The 26,265-nt window shown below is 35.3% G+C and overlaps 1 protein-coding gene across 4 annotated transcripts in view; it reads left to right on the top strand.

Moving 5' to 3' along the window:
- Positions 1 to 26,265, top strand: part of LOC128991085 (uncharacterized) — a 346,794-nt gene that overhangs the window by 150,975 nt on the left and 169,554 nt on the right. For all 4 annotated transcript variants that reach the window (XM_054414044.1, XM_054413851.1, XM_054413972.1 and 1 more), the window contains 19 exons: positions 3,593 to 3,736; positions 4,055 to 4,126; positions 5,862 to 5,942; positions 7,230 to 10,397; positions 11,309 to 11,527; positions 13,871 to 14,053; positions 14,397 to 14,600; positions 15,183 to 15,353; positions 15,485 to 15,604; positions 17,002 to 17,382; positions 17,702 to 17,896; positions 18,060 to 18,305; positions 19,260 to 19,577; positions 20,654 to 20,989; positions 21,492 to 21,809; positions 22,097 to 22,432; positions 23,805 to 24,131; positions 24,482 to 24,808; positions 25,858 to 26,163. In XM_054414044.1, the coding sequence (XP_054270019.1) occupies positions 3,593 to 3,736; positions 4,055 to 4,126; positions 5,862 to 5,942; positions 7,230 to 10,397; positions 11,309 to 11,527; positions 13,871 to 14,053; positions 14,397 to 14,600; positions 15,183 to 15,353; positions 15,485 to 15,604; positions 17,002 to 17,382; positions 17,702 to 17,896; positions 18,060 to 18,305; positions 19,260 to 19,577; positions 20,654 to 20,989; positions 21,492 to 21,809; positions 22,097 to 22,432; positions 23,805 to 24,131; positions 24,482 to 24,808; positions 25,858 to 26,163 (7,452 nt within the window). The remainder of the gene's footprint in view (positions 1 to 3,592; positions 3,737 to 4,054; positions 4,127 to 5,861; positions 5,943 to 7,229; positions 10,398 to 11,308; positions 11,528 to 13,870; positions 14,054 to 14,396; positions 14,601 to 15,182; positions 15,354 to 15,484; positions 15,605 to 17,001; positions 17,383 to 17,701; positions 17,897 to 18,059; positions 18,306 to 19,259; positions 19,578 to 20,653; positions 20,990 to 21,491; positions 21,810 to 22,096; positions 22,433 to 23,804; positions 24,132 to 24,481; positions 24,809 to 25,857; positions 26,164 to 26,265) is intronic.

Below are 26,265 nucleotides of genomic sequence, written 5' to 3' on the forward strand. Positions count from 1 at the left end.
AACAAATAAACCAGAATCACTAGAAACAACATATATTTTGCCATCACAAAACCCAGAAGACTCAACAATGCCTACAACACAGGATTCTAGTACAGAACCTACTACTTTATACAGGATAACTGCTGATAATGATACAACTCCAACATACCCTCTTTACTCAACAACAGTTGTTGATAAAGATAGTCCATCATCTAGCAGATTACCTGAAACCAAACCTACTACTGATAAGTATATTCCAAAAGTAGAAAGTGATAAGCCAACTACAACAACGATTGGTCACATCACTATGACTGGTGAAGAAGACCTGGATCTAAGGACATTAATACCAGGCGAGTTAGTTACAGAAAGAACCACTGAATATCACTCTACATTGTCATCAGATATTGAAAAAATACCAATCACTAGCTCTGTTGGAACACAGTATCCTTTAGAAATTACTGAAGGAACACTTGAAATTGTTACCGAGGCAAATCAAGGTCGAAATACATACACTACGGAAAGTGAAGAATATACTTCTACAGGAAAGGTCCCACAAACCACAAAAATGCCTGAGAAAAGCACAGTATCTGCTGAAGTTCATGAAAGTACTTTTGTTTATGATATTCCTATTACTAAGGCAACAACGCCAAAAGAAGGTTTACCAACAACTACTTTGGAACAGAATAATGAATTTACTACCAACAATGATATGTATGTAACTTCAAGGAAGACTTATGAATCCCCTACTACGTTGAGGGACAAAGTCTCATTAGAAGATAAAACAGTAGCTACTACAACAAATAAACCAGAATCATTTAAAACAACAACAATAATTTTACCATCCCAAAAGGCAGAAGAATCAACAATGCCTACAACACAGGATTCTAGGACGGAACCTACTACTTTATACAGAACAACTGCTAATAATGATACAACTCAAACATACCCTCTTTACTCAACAACAGTTGTTGATAAAGATAGTACGTCATCTAGCAGATTACCTGAAACCAAACCTACTACTGATAAGTATATTCCAACTGTAGAAAGTGATAAGCCAACTACAACAACGATTGGTCACAACACTATGACTGGTGAAGAAGACCTGGATCTAAGGACATTAATACCAGGCGAATTAGTTACAGAAAGAACTACTGAATATCACTCTACATTGTCATCAGATTTTGAAAAAATACAAATCACTAGCTCTGTTGGAACACAGTATCCTACAGAAATTACTGAAGGAACACTTGAAAATGTTACCGAGGCAAATCAAGGTCGAAATACATACACTACGGATAGTGAGGAATATACTTCTACAGAAAAGGTACCACAAACCACAAAAATGTCTGAGAAAAGCACAGTATCTGCTGAAGTTCATGAAAGTACTTTTGTTTATGATATACCTATTACTAAGGCAACAACGCCAAAAGAAGGTTTACCAACAACTACTTTGGAAGAGAATAATGAATTTACTACCAACAACGATATGTATGTAACTTCAAAGAAGACTTATGAATCCCCTACTACGTTAAGGGACAAAGTCTCATTAGAAGATAAAACAGTAGCTACTACAACAAATAAACCAGAATCACTAGAAACAACATATATTTTGCTATCACAAAACCCAGAAGACTCAACAATGCCTACAACACAGGATTCTAGTACAGAACCAACTACTTTATACAGAACAACTGCTAATAATGATACAACTCAAACATACCCTCTTTACTCAACAACAGTTGTTGATAAAGATAGTACATCATCTAGCAGATTACCTGAAACCAAACCTACTACTGATAAGTATATTCCAACTGTAGAAAGTGATAAGCCAACTACAACAACGATTGGTTACAACACTATGACTGGTGAAGAAGACCTGGATCTAAGGACATTAATACCAGGCGAGTTAGTTACCGCAAAAACTACTGAATATTACTCTACATTGTCATCAGATATTCACTCAACACATTCCACTATTTCACTAAGTTCACAGTCTGTTTCAGGCTACTCTGACATATCTAGCACTGGTTTTAAAATCGGGAAGGATCAATCATTTTCGGGGACGGCACACAATCACAGGATAGGCTATGAAACTACTTCTGGTATTGTTTCTAGCGAAGCAACGTTGCCCACCACATATTTCTTAGCACCATGTTCACATAATAAACACTGTTTGTCTTCAGAAAGCTGTATTGATTTTAAATGTTTTAACCGCTGTAACACTTTGAGTCCTTGTCAAAACGGTACTGTATGTAAAACCATTGATCACGAAGTGGTTTGCTTGTGTTCACACGTGATGCAGACCGCAGGATCGCAGAGGTGTAATACAACACCAGGTAAACACTAGAACACTTATTGAGCATCATTCCAGCATCGTGTACTCTCCGTTGATGCTCCATTGTACATACACACAATACATGACACTGTGTGGTAGGCTTGGAAAGCATATCCTTTGAATGTATCTAAATTTATGTTTATTTCTGGTGGTAGATAATGTTTCATTCCTAAATCTTAAGACAGCTTATGAATGCATTTTGCAATATCATAGTGTATTAGCTTTTTTATTTTGAATTTTAATCTACCATTTCCTGAATGAAATTGCTGTCTGAATCATCATGAATTTAATGAAGCATGAATTTAACAGCTACAGCAGTTATACAACTTGTTATTGTTATTTACATGTTTTCTGTGTAAAGATTGACTTAAATTGTCTTTTATAGCTACAATTGTATGAAACTTTATAAACATGTTTGTGGGCTTTGCATTCTTGCAGGAATAATCTGTATACTGCTGCTGTCTTCAGTGGACTCTCTGGTCATATTCTGTTGCAATGAATACTCTTTCTTACGCTGATGGATGTTGACCGCCACCATCTTTTTTACTTGTGAAAAACTTTACACAATGCTATCTTTGCATGTTACTGTATCCTTTTAAACTTTACATAACTTTATTTTCAGAATTTCTCTTCATCTTCAGAATTTAAATAGCAACTGGACAAATGCCCTGCTCTAGGAATGAAAACTTAATTTTTTGTTGTTTCTCTTCAAATAGGTACTTGTGGTAGTATTTTGGTGGTAGAGGTGGTAGCAGGTTTGGTGTGTCAGTTATACTGTGTTTTACATGTGTTACAAATTAGTATTAAGTGTAATGCTATCCTTTGATTTAGGTCAACTATTTATTTTTGTTTAATAAAAGTTTGATTAGACTAATCCTAATGGTCCATTACAATTAGTTTGTAAGGAGGAATTTTAAAGAACCCGCCATGACTGGTGTCCATGACTTGAACACAAAAAAGATTATATACTCAGATTATTTACAGTTGCAAGATTTTCCATAAAGAAACTAAAGCTTGTAACAGCCCATATCATACAATAAATTGTTAGACTTTGCTCACCTGGTCATACTTCACAAGTACTTTGCTTTCAAGTTAGCAAAAGCTATTGTTACTACTTTTACAAACAAAACATTAATTCAGAAATAAATAAATTAGAACAACTAGACTTACAGTCAGTTATTCTATTGAATCTGTTTTATTGAGAGGAGTATGATAAGGATTTTACAGAATTTATAATCTCTTAAATTAAATAAAAATAAGTGTTTGGTAAAATTGCAGCGCTTGGCTGTGTCTCCAATGATGAATGCTCACACCAACAATCATGTATTAATGGAGCTTGTCAGAACCCTTGTCACGTGACAAACCCTTGCAGTCCTCACCACACATGTCAAGTAGACCACCATAACACTGTCTGTGTCAAAGGTGAGGCATATCATCACATCGTTAGCTTTTAAATTATGACTGATTTGTAACATTGTTACCTCATCATATATAATTGTATATAATTGAATGGAAATTATAACTAAGTTTATTCATAAGTTTGAAATAGTAGTAGTAATTTGTATAGCTAGGTAAACCCATTCTGTTAAAATGTTAGACATTGACACAGTGTTGTTCTTGTGTGCTTCAGTTTACGTTATATCTACTTCAGTTTGTTAAATTTAGAGTTTTATAATATTTTAAACAGTTTTAATAACTTGCCTAGATTTTTAAATTGTTTGTTCCTTGGTTCTGTTACAGTATGTGAATGTCAACACTCATCAGACTGTAGACCTAGTTTCCGATGTGATGGTTGTGCTTGCATCGCAGATTGTGAGTATTGTTGGTTAATACTTAGTAAACTGAGCCTCTATAGTTTATATAAAATCAATTTAGTTCCAAAAAACTCATTACATTTTATCTAGCTTATTAAATGTGTTATTTTCTTAAATGTACATATTAATTAGTAAAATCATGAACCATATGAGAATCACCAACATTTACAATTTTATACTCATGCCTGCATCTGTACACTTTTGATAATGGAAGAAATTATGCTTGATTATTAAAATAATGCTTAAATAAATCACTTGTTTTTTCCACAGGATAATTTTCATACTGTAATTATATCATTATAAACTTAAATACAAAATACAATATTTACTTAAATATTTTGTGTGTGTTACTTTCAAATGTTCATTACATACAGCAACACACAGCCACGTGTATAGGTATAACTAGAGAGTGTTTTGGTGTAATGGGATCTGTATCTACGGAGGAACATCCGCTCAAAATTTCACAAAGATAATAATAGGACATTAAAGGGCACTAAGGGCCATATTAAATATCAAAAACAATGAACTTGTCCAAACTTACTTTACTGAGTTAAAGATTCTAACGGTTTACATCTTATATATTTTAGAATGCATGATGATTGTAAAATATTATATAAATAGTTGTATTACAAACAAAGCTATCCACAGCTATAATACTAGGAATAAAAATAACGTTTTATTACCAAGTCATAAATTAGAATTGTTTAAGAGAAAGACTTCATACAATTGTATCAGATTCCTAAATCACATACCAGATCACATAAGACGCGTGCAGGATGATATAGGTGTCAGGGTGAAACTGAAAGTATTATTGATTCAAAGGGCAGTTTATTCATTCGATGAATTTTTCAACTCTAAACAAATGGTATATTTTGAAATTTAGTAAATAGCATAACTGGTAGTTGTAAGATTAATAGTGGCCTACTAATCACGATTATTGTGTTATAGTTATAGTGTGCTGCTGCCCAAATATGTAATATTCTTGCTGTCCATTTTATTAAACTTTCTTGTACAACACTATTCATGTAAATATGTATTTACAGATATGAATAAAGATCATTTGATTAAATTTGTTACTACCACACCAACAGGTTACTCTAACACAGATTATTTTAACTTGGACTTTAAATAAAAAAGGCTAAATTGATCTATTTGTTGCTAAACGTAAACTTTTAAATTAAATTGTTTGTTGTCAGTTTGACTTTCAGTTAATCTTTTGTTGGATGAGTTAAATGTGGTTGTCAGTTGAAATAGATAGAATCATGTGAAACTAAGAAACTGTCACCATTGAGCTTTTTACACAATTACATTTCTTAATTTTTCCCTGTTCTTTTTCAACTCCAACAGTTGGCTGGATGATTGCATATGATACAAGTATCTCATTCCTCGTTCTGGATAAAAACTATTTTACTCTTGTTGATATTCTAATCAGCTAGATAGCAATTGTATTAAATTGTTTGTTTGATTTTATTTGAAGTTTGATTACTGACGCGACCTATCCAGAAATGGTCAACGGTCAAGAGGATGGTAACTATGGTAATTTGACTCAGATGGCAGAATTGATTACATTGTAATTCTAAGGGATGCAGTTACCTGACTTAAGAAACAAACTCGTTTGGCCAAGTTAAGGATTCCTACTTCACAAACTCAATATTCAAATGCCTTTGTTATTTGATCATTGGTTGAAGTTGAATTTTAAGTGTTATTTTACAAAAATTAATTTGTGTTTTCAGCAATTGTTGAACCCACATGCAACTGTGGACCTGGAATACCTTGTGACCCCATTACAGGAGCTTGTTTAGGGCCAACACAAGGTAGGAAGGCTCTAGAGCCCCATCATTTAGGTTTAACACGGTGTTTCATCATTGGTTAACTTTTTTATAAATAAATAATATTCAATAACTTGTTTTGCTAGGTAGATAAAAAGGATTTTTTCATATAAAAGCCACAGCCTTGGTTATGTTTTACTTACAATTCAAACTACAGAGTTACAAATAAAATTTAATATTTCTAAACCCTTAAATTTTAACAGTTTTTTTTTTTTATGTCAAGGAAAATGGTGTGTTGCTGTTTTGTTTCCCATCCTGTAGAATCCCATTGGTCCCAGAGCTTGTTTAGATGCACTAATGGGTCGGCGCCACCATAGATGGATCTACGCAGTCATGGAACATTACTGGACGATACTCACAAATTTTCTTTTTTTCTTTTCCATCTTGCTTTCTTCTCCTCTCTCCTGGTGTGTTTGAACAAAAGAGCAACACACCTCTTTACTTTTCAGACTATGCATTTCTATGTAAATTTATTACCCTTTCCTTTTTTCATTTCATTGTAAAAAATCTTTTCATCATGTCTTTTTTTCAAAGTATTATATATATATTTGTAAAATATGAGTTAAAGACTTGAAGGAGTAGGTGACTTTTGCGGAAGCACAGACCGCAGCATGGGGTACAGTACAGCATGTAAATTGTGCGTATACCAAAGAAAACAATAAATGTCTTGTTGGTAATTCGTGTTTGTGACTGTGAGAAATGTTGGTACGCTTCAGTGTAGTTATATGCATTTGTTTATTACTGGACTTCTTTATCTGTACGCTGAAACTCTCTGTCAGATAAAGTTTATTGGATGAAGAAAATGTCTTGAATTTCCTCATGAAAAGCTTCGATGTCTTTAGATTTTAAGCATTGTAAAACTTTAGGATATGAAATGATTTAAGGTTTTTTGCTTGCTATTGGTTAAGATGAATGAATGTGTGAAGAATGTTTGTTGCACCTCCTTGCATGACTTGAATTAAAAGCATGATTTGATGGGAACGGTAATGCTTTATAAATCCTTCTCCACAAGTCTATGAGTAGTGTATTTTTACTGTTGTAAATAAATATATAATGGATATTTAAAGCAAAACTATTCACCTCTATTTGTAAATAATAGTCCTTGTATTAATTCAGTTTGTTGCACTTAAATTGTAAATAAATGTAAATAACTTTTAACTATGTTTTATTCTTTTGAAATTTATGCATTCTGCACTGCTCTTGCATCTTAAACCTCACTAACTATTGCCTTTGTGTGTGATTTCTCTGTGTTTCTCTTGGGTCGGCTAACAGAAGCTGGCAGCACGTTCCCTCCTTCTGCTGAGACAACTACGCTTTCAGTCGACTCTTTCACGTCTTCTTTAACTGATACTGACGAGAGTCTTTCAACAAGCTCTATAGATGAAGGTGAAAATGAAACTACACAACAACCTGATTTCATTGAAACCACTACTTCAGCTTTTCGTGAAAATCCTAAAACAAAATACATTGATACTGTACCCTTGATTTCTGAAACTACAATTTGGCCAAATAATGATGATGAACTTACAACCAAATTTCCTCCACCCGTTCAGCCACAGGTGAAAGCTCCCGACTTTATTCCTACAGTTACTCAAAAAACTACTGTTGTTGCTCAGCCAGAAACAACATCTTATACGGATCTTACAACTATGCGGACTGGTACAGAGGAATCTCCTACCAATGAATATTCGGAGGGAACAACATTGAATATTTTGAGTATCACACTTCCTAGTGAAGAATCATCTGATCAAACAACACTCAGGCTTAAAGACGAGTCAGATATAACAGCAATAGAATCCGAAACAACCACAAGCAGTCCTACATCTTTTACTTCCATTAATGAACTTGATAACCAATTTGATATTACTTCACGTTTTGAATCAGTATTTGATGGTCTTGAAGTAGTTACTAAAACAGAAGACCAGACAACAGTCAGTGTGCCAAGCACTGCTCCAGAGGCTCCAAGAGTAAGCGGAGTGTCTGCAAAAATGCCAAAGAATGGAGTTGAACCTGTCATACTTGGGAATGAGGACCCAGTTACAAAAAAGAATGTCCTTGAATTAGTTACCAGTACAGAAATGTTTAACACGATTACTGAAGTAGGAATGAATACTAATAATAAGCCTGAATCACAAGATTCTAAAACTCAGTCAGTTCCTGTTTCAGAAAGTATTGTCACTACCAAAAGTACGCTAATAGTTTTACCTGGAATGGAAATCACATCTGATGTTGAGTTTTCAACTGATAAGCCCCTTAAAACAGCTTCTGAAACCACCGAAAGAAAACAAGAACAAGAAACTCAATTTCCTGATACAGATTCTAACCAACCAACAACTGAATTTAGTGTTCAAACTTTCCAGCCTTCAATATTTAGTTTGTATGATAGCACTAGTCAGAATGTTCAATTTGAGACTGATTCCACAACTTTTAAATCAGTAATTAAAAGTAGTGAAGTGGCTCAATCTGCCTTTCCTATTGATACAGCTACCACAAAGACTGACTTTATAATTAGTGATTTAGAAACACAAGAAGAAGAAAAGGAAAGGCCCTTTTTTACCACTAAAAAAACACCAATAGAAGAAACCACATCCAACCCACTTATTTTAAATGAAGGAGGCACAGAGAAAGTCACTACCCAAAGTCTAGAACATGATGAGACTGAAAGCACAGAGGAACCAAAATTTACAGGAGACAAAGAAATAGAAACTGACAATAATATTCAGATCACTACTATGAGAAGTATTGCACCTGAAATAACTAGTTTCCCTGAAATATCAACTGAATCTCAACAAAATATCACAAATTTTAAGGGAGGAGAAGAAACAATAAGCATTACTCCATCTTCAGGTGAAACAACAGTCGATTCTTTGTCAGAAATAACAAAAAAATCACAGGAATCATCAGTTATGGGAATGCAAACTGTAATTAAAGGATCAGAAACTACTACATTTGCAGACATAGAACAAGTTACATCTGATGTGACACAAGACGTAACAATTGAAATGTTTCAGGAAATGACAACTATTTTATCTAGTAAAAAACCTGATAAACTACTGCCGGAAATAACAACTTCAGAAATATTTTCAGAAACTAAATCAGGAATCACACAAGAAACAACAGAAGATCTGCTAATGACTACGATTACTTCACCAGAAACATCAACCGTCACATTTCAAGAAACCACATCAAGTTTTCTGTTGGAGAAAACTTCATTTCCAAAAAAAGAATTTAGTACCATTCTTACTGAAGACAAAACTATTGATAATCAACTAGAGACAACAACATCAACAAATCAAGAAGAAGAAAATACAATTTTCTCACAAATCCCACAATTTGATTTGTCGCCTGAAACAACTACTGCTAACTCACCTGATATAAGTGTTTTGTCAACAGAAACAGCACTTGGACAGCTATCAGATACAACATCTCCGAGCCCAACTCAAATCACAATTATTTCTGAAGAAACATCATCACCAAGTTTATCAGATACAACAACAAACCAAATTTCAATTGAAGATACCACTATCAAAGTCTCAGAAACTACAATGTCAGAAAATATGACAGAAACTGCAAGTTTTTCACAAACAACGGCTGTATCTTTCGAGAAAACTACTGGAAAAATGTCTGAAACAACAGGTATTTTTGAAAAGACAACCATTGCAATGTTCCCAGGTATAGTGACTTCTAAAGATCTTCTAGACACTACAACATCAGATTTTGATTTAATGGATGCAACACCTAAATCAACCACATTAAAAGATACATTTGAAACAACAGTTGGTAGCTTGCCTGAAACAACATTGATGCAAACAACAGAAGGAACAATCAAAAATTTATCAAATGAAACAAGTGAATGGCTAGAGATAACAACCAGCCAAGTAGACACTAAAACTTTGTCTATACTTTCTGAAACAGAAAGAGAGTCATTTGAAACCACAACTTTTAAGGTTGAGGTTGAAACAAATCAATCTGGTGAGAATGAATTCCAAACTACCACTACAAGAGGTAATGATCTAACAACTACTATCAGCTCTATCTCCCAAACAACCACACTAAAGTCAGAGCTTGAAACAACAACAGATTTTACAGATGAAACCACTTTTTCTGATGTACCAGATAGTACTGAATCCACAACATTATCATTTGGAGAAACTACCTCAACCGAATCCAACATTTTAGGGACAACACTAATATCAATGACTGAAACTGTAAATCAGGAAACCGTTACTGGCCTAGGTGAACTTTCAACTAACACACCCACTCAACTTACAAAGACATTAGGCACCACACTTGAACACTCTAGACACTGTAACAGCGACTCGGATTGTTCTGAGGGGGAGACGTGCAGACTTGGCAAGTGCGAGCGCTCCACCGTCAGTTTGGTAACTCCTACTACCTGTCCACCTGGCACCACTGGCAGATACCCCCAGTGTCTTCGAGGTATATACTCACACATTAACTCTATTGTAATATAATTTCTAGTCTAATAAATCTTCTCTTTTCTCTTTCACAATCTATTGTGAACATTGGTATAAAATGTAAATATACTAGAAGTAATCTTTTTTTATTAACGTTTAACTTTCTTGCTATACGAATTGCATGCAGTTTTTTGTAGACAAGTTATATTTATTATTATTGTAAATAACTTAGTAGCATGTTAAATTTTTAATTGCAGTAACGTATATTAGGCCTAAATTGTGCCTCACACCTTGTTGTTTAGTGCACAGTATATCAATTTGATTTAGTTTGCATGGTTTTTATTGAGCCAAAAACAAATTTGTTCAGCAGTAATCAGTTGTAATTTGAAAATCATTATTTTGGTTGAGTTTTAAAAGTTATTTGTGTCGCTATTTTGCATAATATATTTTTCAGTTCTACACAACGAAAATGGGTAAAGTAACGATGCTAAGTTTAGTAAGTCAACAATATTCTCATTTCTCTGTTTTGATTTAAACAGTCGGTGTAATTGAACCTGTAGTTTTTAGAAGAAAAAGGGATACCTATTTACAAAACTTACAAAAAATATTGGATATTAAAAGACGATTGAATTTCCATTTTCTATAGCGGCTTTTATTGTCAAACGTAAGCAAGAATTAGTCAACTTCATTAAAACTAACAACAATTTTTCAATTTCATTTAAATATAACGAAAACACTTTGGATATTTAAAAAAATTATTCTGTGCCCAAATTATCATCAATTTTTTTATTAGTTTTAAACCAATATTAATAGTTAAAAATCTAACTCAGCAATAAAAAAATTAAAGGTTTAACTTTGCACATACGGCTTAACTCAATAATATTTCCAATAACACTGTGGCTGGTTACTAATCCAATGCAATGGGGGGATTAGTGACTGGAGGAAGCGCGAAACGTCCTCGTCCCTGCGAGTGGGACTCTGAGTGTCTGGACACAGAGGCTTGTTATAACGGAGTGTGTGAAGACTTGTGCGGGTTGGCTAACCTGTGTGCTCCGACCGCCAAGTGTCACGTCGTCAAACACAGACCTGTCTGCACTTGTCCACCGGGATACCAGGGGAATCCCGCACTAAAATGCTTCTTGCCACAGCCATGTAAGGTTTGCTGTACTCTGCATTGAGCTGTGCTGTCCGTTTAGATTGTATATGTCACACGTCAATAAGGCTGTACTTGCTCTTATCAAGGAAGTTTTACCTCATGATTTTACCAACATTTTTTTATTTTACCACGTGATTCGAGGAACTTTTTTAAAACAGTGTTTAAATAGTTTGCAGCATTGTTCTTCAGCCTGAAGACTGTCAAGATTGAAAAACCAATTAGGCGTACTTACCATATTAACCAGGTAACAGGGTTTGTTGCATATTACAACAATTGTTTGTTGTTCATTGTTGTCTTTGTAAATACACGAGATTCTTTTAATTAGTGTAATCACATTTGGTTGTTTTGATGAGTTATTATTTTTATACATTGAATGGTTACATGGTATATTTATCTATTTATTAATTCATTCATGTACCATACATCCGACAACAACAAATCTTTCAGACAGGTTCATAATCGATACCTTAAAATAATTATCTGCAAAGTTTTGGAATGGGTTGTTAGTAAAAGAAATCACTGAAATCAGTACTAATTAGGAAAAATTAAAAATTACTTATAAACTATTGTTGCAGCAAACCTATTAACCATGTTCGCTACTGAGCGTCGCATATATGCGACGCCGCGGTCATTGCCACAGACCGAGGTATATATTTGAATCTTAGGCATAGACCGGGTGTCACTTGGTTAACAGTACACACAGACCATGGGCGAAAACCTGTAAAACAGTGATCATTTACATTGTAATACGCTACAATCGTGTTTGTAAATAATTCATTCTTGTTCGTTTGTATTTCTTATAACCTTTTGTAATGTCGCATATTTGCGACGCCCGGTCTACAGCGAAGACAATAGTGAAAATTATAGTAGTTTTCTTGAAATAGACCAAATGTCGCATATATGCGACAGTTCATTTTTGTTTGTGTTTTGAGGTAAAAGTAAGTAAACAAAACAGATTATTCAAGAACAGCTTATAACTGAACAAATATAAAAGCTACATAGGATAATGCAGCACACATACATACAGTGATGCAGAAAAGTAAATACCAGTTTTTTCAACTATCATTATGACGTCACCAATCATCATATCCACAGACCAAGCGACGCAGTTGTGCGTCAGACATCTCTGTAGACCACTGCAGGGAGTTCAGTGCCTTCAAGTAGACCGTTACAAAGATATAAGCATTTTAATAACATTAAAACCCCGACGCAAATATGCGACGGCAGTCTATGGGTAGAAACCGGCCGTCGCATATGTGTGTTGCTGGTCCATGTGAATGAAAAATTTTGTACTACTGCAGTAGCGAATGTGTTAAAGCAAAAATTTCAAGTTGCTGTATTGGATTACATTCAAGAAGTTTCAGATTAAAATTAAATTTATACTCTTAGTCCATACACTGAAATAGAAAAAAGTTTGGTAGTTTATTTAACATTGCATTTCCTCGTCTACCCTCAAGCCTAAGTGTGAAAAGTATTCGGCAAAGCGTGAGGTTAACTGGTTTAGTACAAGAGTTAACTGTACTTATAAAATATATTGGCCAAAGCCAGGACATAAACTCATGACATCATGCCATGGACCCTCAGTCTGTCACTCTACCCACCATCCATGGCATCGTAACCGGATTTAGTGTAATAATTTACAGGTTCGACTACCTACCCTATTTATCACATTGTTGGACAATTTTAATTAATATCAACAAAACGTAGTTGCCTTTGGTGTATTTATGCAACTGACAGCACAGTTCAGCAGTAATATTGTATAGAAACACTAACCCTAACCCTAAGTCCTTTGTATATTTATTTATTAACCTACCTTTCCTGTGTGAGTGAGTGAATGTACTTTAAGCTGTTTCAAGTTAGAAGTCACATTAGAAAATCTGTAATAAATTATAGTGTGCACATAGGTATTTAACTAAACGCTGCTCCAAATTCATTCACTTGTTTAACTGAGGGAATTTATAAACCTTAGCCAGCTACTTTTAGTTACTATTTACTAGTAACTAATTAGGAAAACCTGTTATATAAGTAAAAGTAGAACAAGATAATCAAATTACTAAGAGTTACGTTTTATAGTAAAAGTACCTTTGAAATACATGATTACCAACATACTTTTTCTAAACCTTATTTTTCATTCATAAAAAAGTTCTATGTCTGAATTTGGAGTGGTAATTGTCTGTAAATAATTGTAAACCTAGTGTCATATATACATGACGACTGTACAGTTGTAAAGTAATGTGCGACACTCTCGCACCAGCTCTTGGGACAACTGTTACACTCTGTGTATATACCTCTACTCTCTCAACTCTTGACTCTTCCTGTACTCTCCCTGGCTCTTGTAGTGGTGTGTCACGCCAATGAGGAGTGTGCAGTAACAGAAGCGTGCATCAGTGGTGTGTGTCAACCTCCCTGCAGCGTGCACAATCCGTGTGCACAACACGCTGTCTGCATCAACACCAACCACGGCAGTGAGTGCAGCTGTGCTGAGGGCTTCCACGGCAATGGCTTGGTCGGATGTTTGCCAGGTAAAGTATTTTATTTTACATGTATCATGGGTGCTGCTGAATTGAATGTGAAAGTTTTTGTGTGTTCCTAAAACTAACAAAAGGTTACAAACTTAGATATTAGTAAAAATGTAATAATAAATAATTTTCATTAGTGGGCTTTCATGGTGACATACAGATTCTTTGTCTTCGGGCAACAACCATGTCAAAATCGATAAACACTTTTGTTGACCAACATTTTGGCCTTGATGTGCAATGCTATCTTCAAGGGACCTCTACTTCTGCTCAGTTAATAAAAATATAATTTGAATAGTTGTTTTGAGTATACATGATTGTTTTTTTAACATTAGTGTATGTTGTGCAGTGGGAGACTCACGCAGACCTGTGTGTCAGTACAATGAAGATTGTCCACCAGACAAGTTGTGTGACCGTCTCAACAGAGTCTGCATCAACCCATGCCAAGAAGACTCCTGTGGAGACAACGCAGAGTGTGTGCCAACCAATCATGGAATATCCTGCTCTTGTCTGCCCGGCACTCAGGGCAATGCTTACATCGAGTGTAGCCCAGGTAAAGTCAACCTTCAGGTACAGTAAATTACAAAACAATTCAGAAAGAAGAATATTACTAAATGAATCATGGATTCTTTGTTTGAAATTCATTGTTGGTGATTGTGAGTTAATGTTGTTCAAAGGTTTATTGCGGACATTTTCCGATGGTAAAAAACAATAGGCCTACACAACGTTTCGGGATCTGGAATCTGATCCCATCCTCAGGTGAAAAAACTTAACTAACTACTATTGTTAGTTGTAATGTGTTAGTTAACTTAGTTAGTGTTAGTATTAACTTAGTGTTAGTTAGTTAACTTAACTAACTACTATTGTTAGTTGTAATGTGTTAGTTAAGTTTTTTCACCTGAGGACGGGATCAGATTTCAGATTCCGAAACGTTGTGTATTGTTTTTTTACCATCGTGATGGAAAATGTCCGCAATAAACCTTTGAACACAAATCATGGATGTTTTAGAATACTCTCTTATTTGCATTCATACTACTGCATTATAGGACTCGTGTTATTACAACACCCAGTTGGCCAGTAGGAGGAGATTCTCCCTCTGTCAATAATGAGACTGACAGTAGATGTATTTTCACAGTGACAGGATGCAAGAGTAACAGAGAATGTCCAAAGAATGAAGCGTGTATCAACGGTAACTGTGCCAACCCTTGCCGCTGCGGTCCCAACGCTGTGTGTGAGGTCAACAACCACAGACCTTCCTGCAAATGTCCACCAGGCTATTCTGGCAACCCTCTCTCAGGCTGCACAGGTAGGCCAACTAAATCCCACGGTTAAATTAATAACTAGCATAACAAATATTGCTAATGATAAGTGTTTATTAAAAGTTAATAATTTTCCATGTTAGTTTAATGTAAAACTTAAATGGCACTGGTTTTTCAGCTCCTCAAAATCCATGTGATCCAAATCCGTGCGGGTTCAATGCTCTTTGTGAGATTGATAATGGAAATCCGATCTGCTTCTGCCCAAAAGGAATGACTGGAAATCCATTTAAGAATTGCAGTAAGTTATTCTCTTCTTTTATTGCAGCCTTAAATATCCTATGTATTAAGAGGCAATCATGTTTCTAAAAAGCCTTTTTTCTTAGCTCGTGTGCATCGCAGGGAAAATATACGCATACTGTTAGAAATACATTTTCCTGTAGATGTTAAAATAGGATTAAAAATAAGCACAAAAAATGTTTTTTAAATATAAAAAAAATTAACAGTGTCCTCATGCCATGCTGGTGACGAAATATAAATATAAAATCAAAACAAATGAAAGAAATTGCAATCACATGTTTTATTTACAGCGTGGGGTGAAAAAAAGAAGTCTGTACATTACACATTTTGAATAACTTCTTGATAAGCTTCGTACGTGTAATTAAATTACCTGAAAAAAGGGTTACGTCTTATAACACTTGTAAACCTAAACTTAAACTTACAAGTATTATTAGACGTATCCTTTATTTTCAGATTACATATTTTTGGTCAAATTTTTGACATTTGGACGACCTCTAGTATTTATTAATGTACGGTTAATAACTAAACATTTTTTAAATATGATTGAGTATTTTTGTTACCTAAAAGACTAGCATTGGATTTTTTAAGTGCATTTTCCATATATGGAATCAGTTATTACCGCAGGTATCATGCTAAGACCTTGCTCCAGGACCGATTTACTTTGAGGCCTCCAGGGGCCAAAAAGACTATTTGTTCAAATGCATATATATATATATTTATTTATGTCAAAATTTGGTCCAAACCTTCGTTTATTTGAACAAGATCAAAAACCAGCATGATAAAACAATGGGAACAGTGTTTTATTGGGGGGGGGGGGGGGGGGGGGGAGAGGTTCATCCACAAAAACGTTTGTAATTTTTATCTCTAAAAATAGGTTTTTCCCATTTTGAGCTTCAAAATTAAAACTTTGCAATTTCTTTCTAAAACATTTTGTAGAGCTTACAAAACGCATAATTTAGTACTGTATATAAAAACATTGTTGTACCCTAAATAGTTAGAGAAAAAATTCAAAAAAAATTTATTTTAAATTATTATGTTATTCTTCTTATAAATAGAGAGTAAATAAACTGCTGTAGTTTGCTGTTTATGGACATATTTTGATCGAGTTTGGCCAATTTTGTTTATTTCATAGTACTAATCCATTGGCATTTTACCAAGAACACACTTTATTACCCTCCCTGTAGAAGCAAAACTAATTATGCATTAAACCTAATTTATAAAGGAAACAAATCTGACATTTTAAGGAAATATTTTAGTCTTAATGGAACCAGGCAAATGGAAATTTATACCTTAGTTTTGCAGTTTAGTGCGGCGAGGGTATTTATTTATTCAGTATTTTTTTATATAAATAAAAAGCATTTTGGTGTATTAACACAAACAACTCTGCCCTGTTTTCAGTACCAGAAGGAGATGAATGTACGCCCAACCCTTGTGGACCCAACTCAGGATGTAGAGTTGTCCACGGTGGACCTCAGTGCTTTTGTCTGCCAGAGTTTGAAGGAAACCCTCCACAGAAAGCCTGCACGCTGCCAAGTCATCCTTGTGAACCTTCACCTTGTGGGCCCAACACTCAGTGTGCTATCTTGTCCAATGGTTTTGCCAAGTGCACCTGCCTCCCCGGCTATGTAGAGAGCCCTAACACCATCCGAGGATGTGTAGAGAAGAGGAATCCTTGTCAACCCAGTCCCTGTGGGCCTGGAGCCATCTGTGATCCCAACCGGCAACCTTCCTGCTTCTGCCCCGAACCACTTGTCGGGAACCCTTTCAAACATTGTGTTCGTAAGTACTTCCTGTCATACTTGAACTTGAGATAAGAATTTTATTGTTTTTCTCCCATTTTAGGAAATTAATATTGGTATCCTTTCTCGACAAAATTTATGATACAATAAAATTAGTGCTGCTTTGAGATTGTAAGTTTATAGTAGATGCTTAAAGTTTAAAAAAACATTAAAAAAATTGTAGGTTTAAAGCAACATTTATAGTTTTTATTGGTTTAAAATAATATAAATTAAGCCTATATAAAATACAACATTAAATATCAATTTAGTACATTTTTCATACCACCATTTTATAGTGACTGATGTATTTGTTATTGTAGAACCAGTAAAGTCGCTGTGTCAGCCAGGACCATGCGGGCCGAATGCCGATTGTTATGTGACTGGCAACACTGAACAGTGCTACTGTCGACCAGGCTACATCGGAGACGCCTATTCTGGCTGTCACTTACCACCTGCGAGTCCCTGCACACCCAACCCTTGCGGACCTTTGGCCCTCTGCAGCGTCACCAATGATGGTAAAGTCTTCAAACCATCAATATTTCCAGCGGATAAATAATAAAATGCTTAATGAATTTTGATAAATGCTTTGAAACAAAAATAAAATAGTTGTATGATAAATGTGAACATATACAACATGTCTGAAAAATGTTAATCATATAATATCTCTTGTATGCTCAGGTCACCCGATGTGTGTGTGTCCGGACGGCATGGAAGGAGACCCTACAGCAGGGTGTGGAGGACCAGAGTGCAGGATAGATGATGAGTGTCCACTGCACCTGGCTTGCATGGGCTACAGATGTCGTGACCCGTGCCCAGGCTCCTGTGGTGTGGGTTCTGTGTGTCGTGTAGAGAAACATCATCCAGTGTGTACTTGCACTCACGGCCTCACTGGCAACCCTCTTGTTAGATGCTACCCCATACCTGGTAAACTTTAAAAATCTATTGCTGCTTGTAGTATGACTACAAAGTAAAGAAAGCCCTATCACAGAGATTGGCATTTTCAAGAAACAATACAGAAATATTAAAAGCTGTTACCATCACATTTTAATTTTGTACTTGACTTAACCATCTTGGTTTAAATAACCTGGTGTTTCAGCCAAATCTGATCTTGCTCCTCTACAAGTTAAACTGTTACCTGATGACAGAAGTATCTAATGATTATGTAATTATGTATTTTAGTGATGGTCAAAACCAGAAATTTCTAATCTCAAAACCTAAACGCAAAACCTTTTCACTTAGCTGGTCAAGGTTACAAAAAATACACATAATTATAAAATGTTAAGCATGCAATCAAAACTGAAAGAGATCGACTCCTGACCCTGACATAACATAAATATGTGACTGATAATCTCAAAACCCAATACAACATAATTTTTATAAACAACCAACAAAAAAAAAATAGTTAAACTTGTAACACCAACATAAACATGAATATTAGATTAATTAGAACATTTAGTGGTCAATATTTCTTTGTGTTTAGTAAATATTGATGTGAAACTGAATCGTTCCAGTTATTTAAGTAGGCTAGTATTTATGTTACCTTTTGAAATTCAGAATAAAATTTACTTGTTTCATTACTGTTAATGGTGATATGTTTGCTCTATTGCTACCAGCTTGTTTGGAACCAGTGTTAAAAACAATAATAATGGCATAAAATAATGTCAGCAGAATCAAAAATAAAACTGCCAAAATCTTCAATTTTGAAACTTTTGAATCTCGAAACCAAAACTTGTTCAAAGTTTTGATGGATTTGGATTACGTTTTGACACATCACTAATGTATTTATTAACCAATTCAAAAAGTACATATATATATCACAGATGGAATGTTTGTGTTCAAGTTATGTTTTAAAGCAGCATCGTGTTTTATGTGTTGCAGAAGATGTTCCTGAGAGAAACCCGTGCTACCCCTCTCCTTGTGGCCTCAACACTTTGTGTCAGGTGCTGGGAGGGCGAGCTGTGTGCTCGTGTCTGCCAGACACTGTAGGAGACCCTCACCACGGCTGTCGTCCAGAGTGTGTTATCAACAGTGACTGTGCACCAAACCAAGCATGTGTCAACCAACACTGTGTCAACCCGTGCTCCCTGGGTAACATATGTGGACTTGGTGCCATCTGTTCTTGCAAAGATCACACTGCAAGCTGCAGTTGTCTAGAGGGATTCACTGGCGATCCATTCGTACAATGCATACCCATACGTGAGTTCTTGTACTGAAAAGTTTCAGTTTGAACCTAGTTTTAGTTTTATTCACTTTTGTCAACATTATTGACTAAGGGTTATGCTTTTGGTAGTGTTAAAAAAGTTGACATAACTAATTGCAAAGGTTTAAAATACCCCCGCCGCAGCAAACCTGCCGTCTAAGCGAATTTCCATTTGGCCGAATTGATTTTCAATTGATCTATTTAAATAACATTAGGTTTAACGAGTACCTAGGTTTGCTGCTACAAGGAAACTAATAAAGTAGTGTGTTTTTAGTAAAATATTGATAGCTTACTATAAAATAAATAAATTTGCCAAGTTTGATCAAAATATATCCATAAACAAGCAAACTACAACCTTTGACAATATTCTCCATAAGAATAACATGGGAATTTTAAATTTACCATTTTTTTAGTTTTCTCCGTAACCAATAACCGTACAAAAACACTTTGATATACTGAATTGTTTGTTTTTTCAAGCTCTTTAAGAAGGTTTAGAGAAAAATTGGGAAATTTTATGTTTTGAGGGTAAAAAGTGAGTAAAACCAATTTTTACCCCATAAAACCCCCCATAAAACCCTGTTCCCATGGTCCGATCATGCTGGATCGCAAACTCATTCAAGTTTATCCCGCCTTACACCTTCAAACCAAATTTCATCAAAATCGGATAAAAATTACTCAAGTTATCGTGTTCACGGACACATATATATATATATATAAATCTATATATATATATATATATATATATATATATACATATATAAAAATTTGAACGAATGGTATTTTTGGCCTCTGGGGACATTAAAATGAAAAAGTAAATCGGTCCCGGGCCTAAGTCTTACTATGAGACCTACGGTAATAGCTACTTCCCTATAGGGAAATTCGCTAAAATAAATATAAAATGCCTCTTTTATTTTGCAGTTTTGCATGGCTAATACCAAAGTAAAATTTTTGTTTTAAAACTATCGAAAAACTATATTAATGCAAATTTATAAATTTTGATTTGAAAGCAGTGTTTAGTTCATATTATGGTACTGAACTGGCTCTATTATGTGTAATGATTTGATTTTTGCAGAGCCCGTTATAGTGGTAGGAACCAACACCAGTTTACCGTGCCACCCATCACCATGTGACCCGCACGCTACATGTAACGTCTATGGGCCGATGGTGGCCATGTGTGACCCATGTGGCAGGCCAGGCTCCCACTATGACCCGGCCTGTTACCCGGAGTGTTTGACCAATGCAGACTGTCCGTTTGACAAGGCTTGTCTGGGTCAGAGCTGTCGGGACCCATGTCCTGGATCTTGTGGAGTCAACGCTCAATGTTCTGTCTACCACCACAACCCAATATGTTCCTGTCCTCACCCACTTGTCGGCAACCCTTTTGAACACTGTGTGCCGCCTCCTCCAGGTAAATTACTTTACAAGTCTGCTCAGTTCAATTTGTTTTCTTATAGAATCAATTTAAAAAACTAAATTGATAAATGTCATTAAATTCTGTATTCAATATATATATATATTCACGGTAAATTGAAAACGATAAAAATCAGTCAGTGTCATTGGTTTAATTTTTTAACGTTTAAATTGGTCTACAAATAAGGTAGGAGTAATGTTTACACAAAAATGGCTTCGAACACGAATTATTGATATAGATATTTACGGTAACTTTAAAACGATAAAAAACTGTCAGTGTCATATTTTTATATAAAATTACATTTTCACCAATCAGATATATTTAGTCTGTGTTATCAGCTGATGGAAAATTAATTTGTAGGTTCTATGGTAAGATATCTGATTAGATTTTATCTTTGACTATTATTATTTCTTCTTAAAGTATGAAAGAAATTGTTTTTATTATTGTTTAGATATTTTTATCTGTTTAAATGTAATATATATCGCCTGTGTTGCTCCAGACGCCGTGGACCTGCCCAACTCTTGCTCCCGTACAAGGTGTGGACCAAATGCCCAATGCCATGAAAGCTATAGCATGGTGACGTGCAAGTGTCTCCCAGGAACATTTGGTAACCCCTACGTTGGATGTCGTCCTGAGTGTGTACTCAACTGTGACTGTCCCACTGAGCAAGCGTGTGTCAACAACCATTGTGTGAACCCGTGTCAAGGCGCTTGTGGCATCGGATCTCACTGTCAGGTCGTCAATCACGTCCCTGTCTGCTACTGTCCTCAAGACCACACTGGTGATCCATTTGTTTCCTGCTACCCATTCAGACCAGGTAATTTTTCTTATTTAGTGTGTTAAAATTTAATGTTTTTAAAACTCATTCACTAGATTTTTTATGTTTATTGATTTATATAATTTAGCCAAAAATTGGTTTGATAAATAGATAGGCCCTAAAACATGTTTTTGTGAAATTTGTCATGAACCATTATTTGATAAGATAAAAATATGTGAAGAAATACATTGTTAGCCTAGAATAACTTTTGATTGAATTTTAAGTAATATGGACCTATCTTCTAACAGTTGATTATAAGTTGAGAACAAAATGTGTTTTTTTTCCAGAATACCCGACTATTAGTGACATGGGACATCCTGGTAACCCGTGTGACCCATCACCCTGTGGTCCTAACTCTCGGTGCCTCATCACACCTGTGGGTGCCGCCGCATGTTCCTGTCTGCCAGGGTACCGTGGAGTGCCACCAGTGTGCAAGCCCGAGTGTGTGGTCAGCTCCGAGTGTGCTCAGACCCAAGCCTGTATCAACCACAAGTGTGTGGACCCTTGTCCTGGAACATGTGGACTCAATGCCAGATGTGTTGTGGTCAATCACAATCCCATCTGCAGCTGTCCTGTTGGATTCATTGGCAATCCCTTCACCAGTTGTCAACTTGCACCCGTTGGTGAGTAATTCTTTTCTGTTTTGGCAAATAAATCAGACTGTAACTCCCATTCATTTAAATAAATTATGAAACAAAACTAAACTTAGCAAATTGTAATATTATTTCAGGTTGGCTGCAACTAAAGTATTTTAATTTGTAACTAGCAACCTGCGCCACTTCGTGACTTCAAAATCCGTGATATATTTGATTTATAGTTGATAAGGGTGAAAATTATTATTTCTCATCATATCCCTATTATTTGCATTGCAAGCCCTATTATTTTCATTGCGTGCGCGATCTCTTCGAGGCATCTTAGAAAAATTAAAATTACAAATGCTAATAAAACATACTATGAAAAACCAAAATCTAATCAAAGTCTTCTTTAAATTTTAAACAAAGAACATCACAATATTTTGCTTGAATTCCCAAAACCATCAATAAAACATACTATGTGCTATTAATTAACAGCTGTGTCTAAGGAATAAGTCGGCCTTAGTCACTAACAAGACTACAAGATCGCTTCAAGACTCATCCTACAATCATCTCCATTCTACTTGGCTTAAAATACCTACTGTGTATGGTCGCCATTTCAATGAAAAGTACTGAAAGTATTAAAGTATGAAAACACAAAATCTGACGCAAGTCATTTTCTTCTTTACATTTTATACAAATAACATTACAACATTTTACTTGAATTCCCTAAAACTAAAACATCACCAACTACAGATAACCCCATTTTCGTATGGATGTAAACAAAATTGTATCATGGCCATCTGTTTTGATGTAAACAAATGTAAACTTGAAAAAGTTCTGATGATTGACAATAGAATTCAGCACAAACTATGAAATTTTAAAAGCCTATAGGACGAAGAGCTTTCACGGGATATCATCCAAACTCGCAAAAGGCACATCTAGAGGATAAGAGCTTTAAATTGATACCCAATATGTCTATGAAAACAAATATTTAGGGGGCTGCTCACAAAAATCCAAAAAATTCTTTTAATAATGTAGACAACTAATTGACAAATACTTCTGATTTTTTTAAGGTTGGTTTTTCTATCCTAATTAGATCATTTTCCATTTATCCACATGCTTATCTAATCAAAATCATATTATCAAGTACTGCAAAGAAGTACTGCCTAGTATTTTTTCAATTCAATTAAATTCAAAATATTCATTCAACAATACAACAAAATAACAATTGACATATAATATACATTACATAGAATACAAGACATAGTTATAACAAATACAAATTGAGAATTATATGAATAGTTAGGCTCCTCATTTTCTTGTGTTGAGGAACCATTTCAATCTAAAAGAATTCCTCTTTTGAGAGGAATCTCCAAAGAATATCATGTTTAGAATATTAAAAAAAAATTGTTTTCCTCAGATGAAGAGCCTAAAGTGCCGGGAGGAGGTAACCCTTGTCAGCCATCTCCTTGTGGTCCCAACTCTATCTGCCAAGTAAAGCAAGGACGACCAGTGTGTTCATGCAGTGCTAACTACATTGGCACTCCGCCCTACTGTCGTCCAGAGTGTGTTATGAGTCAGGAGTGTCCTTACAACAAGGCGTGTATACAAGAGAAGTGCCGCAACCCTTGCAAACAAAGCTGTGGTCTCAACGCCAAGTGTGACGTTGTCAATCACACACCCTTCTGCAGCTGTCTCCTGGGCTACCAAGGAGACGCTTTCATAGGATGTTCCAAAATACCAGCAGGTGTGTAAAAAAACTTTAAATAAAGAAAGATAAAAATAATTTACTGGCTGGAGTCACCCAACCAATTGAATTAATATTGTCATAAATATTAATCATTAAAAATATCTGTATTGTTTTTTATTTATCTTAATATGACATAATTAACTAGTGTTATTTACTTTCAAACTTTAATTTTTTACAGAGGACTGTATGTAATATTTTAGTACTTTTGTAGTTTGTTAAAAACCACCCAAAGATAATATTTTACAACATCATAAATATTCATTTAGCAAAGAAAGTAATCTAGGCTCTTAAGTACAGAGGAAATGTTCTAGTTGATGGTAAGTCTCTTATAAATGAAATATTTGCAGAACGACCAGTGCCAACAGACCCTTGCTCCCCGTCACCGTGTGGAGAGAACGCTCAGTGTTCAGTGAGTCCCGATGGGATGGCTAGATGCACATGCATCCCTCCCTACCAGGGTAACCCGTACACAGGGGGATGCAGACCGGAGTGTGTCATCAGCGCAGACTGTCCCTCACACCTGGCTTGTTTAGTTAGCCACTGTAGAGACCCGTGTCCAGGGCTGTGTGGCATCAACGCACAGTGCTCTGTAGTCAACCACATTGCTGTCTGCTCATGCATGCCCGGATATACTGGAGACCCTTTCAAGTCCTGCCGTCAAGAAGTTATACCAGGTAAAATAAAATCTGGTTTAAAGTTTTATTGTAGTAAAAACTTTTTAAATTAAAAACAGTAAAAATAATCCCGCATGAAGTTGTTTCAACCATAAATAATTAAACAGTATTAGCAATCTCCCATATTTTAATAGTACAGTAGACTATAACCAACAATGTATACAGTTTAACAGTATTACATTGTATCCATATTTAATGGACCTGTCCTTGTACTCTTTAGACAAATTGAAAATGGTGTTATCATAGTTTTAAGCATTAGTTTTAACTTATTTGACACTATTCATGTACAACTATGTATACTATGAATAAAGATTCTTGACTATGACTATGACTAATCTGACACATACTTTCTCCCTCTAGCATGCTAAACAACCCTGCACATGGGTAAACAGTGAGAGTAACTTTGATAATTTATCACAAAAGTTGTAATCACTTTTAAACCGTAATAATTACAGCACTAGGGCTTGTATCAACACATTTAGAGTGAAAGAATTAGAACTTACATACAATTTTAATAAAAATTTGAGTTTTTTTCTTAACCCAATTTTCCATTAATTAGTATATTTTAATGGGGAAAATTACAAAAGTTGCAATAACTAAAATAACTATTGAACCTTAATTTTTACAGCAATTGAGGTTATACATTCTTGTTCAGAGTCAAAAGGAGCTTAACATGATAAATTTTAATAAAAATCGTTCATGCTAAATTTTTAGAAAATTAGAATTTATTATTTTATGGGTTTTTATGGAAATATCACCATTAAAAATCCAAATTGAAAAAAATGAATAAAAAGGCCAGGAGGTATACCATGAATTAGTACCCACATACCAAATTTGATCAAAATCAGACCACAGGTGTGGTCCACACATACAGACGCACACACACACACACACATACATTGCCTTGAAAACAACTTTTTTGGGTTTGTTTAGGGACACCTAAAACTGATATAAGTTATCCACCCAAAACTCAAACTCGAAAATTTTGGCAAAAACAATACTTTCTTCATATAGGCTCCTATGGTATAGCCATGTTGATGTTGTTGCAGTGGCACCGCCCCGCAATCCATGTGATCCGAGTCCGTGTGGTCCAAACAGTCAATGCCGAGTGTTGAATGGTAATGCAGCGTGTACTTGTGTCACTGGATACACCGGCAGCCCACCCAACTGTCGGCCCGAGTGTGTCGCTAGCTCCGAGTGTCCTCAGACTAGAGCCTGTATCAACCAGAAGTGCAAGGATCCCTGTCCCGGCACTTGCGGGCTACATGCCAGGTGTCAGGTGGTCAACCACAACCCAATATGCAGCTGTCCACCAAAGATGGTTGGGGATCCGTTTGTCAGATGCGTGGAAGATTGTAAGTACAATGTTATTAGCTGAAATCGTCGAACTAAATTATATTATAGTATTGCTTTAGTGGAGGAGTCTTCCAATTTAGAAAAACATTTAAGTATATCAA

This window comes from Macrosteles quadrilineatus, unplaced genomic scaffold (assembly GCF_028750875.1).
Source record: "Macrosteles quadrilineatus isolate MER2022 unplaced genomic scaffold, UCM_ALF_1.0 Scaffold_1__1_contigs__length_201487025, whole genome shotgun sequence".
NCBI lineage: Eukaryota > Metazoa > Arthropoda > Insecta > Hemiptera > Cicadellidae > Macrosteles > Macrosteles quadrilineatus.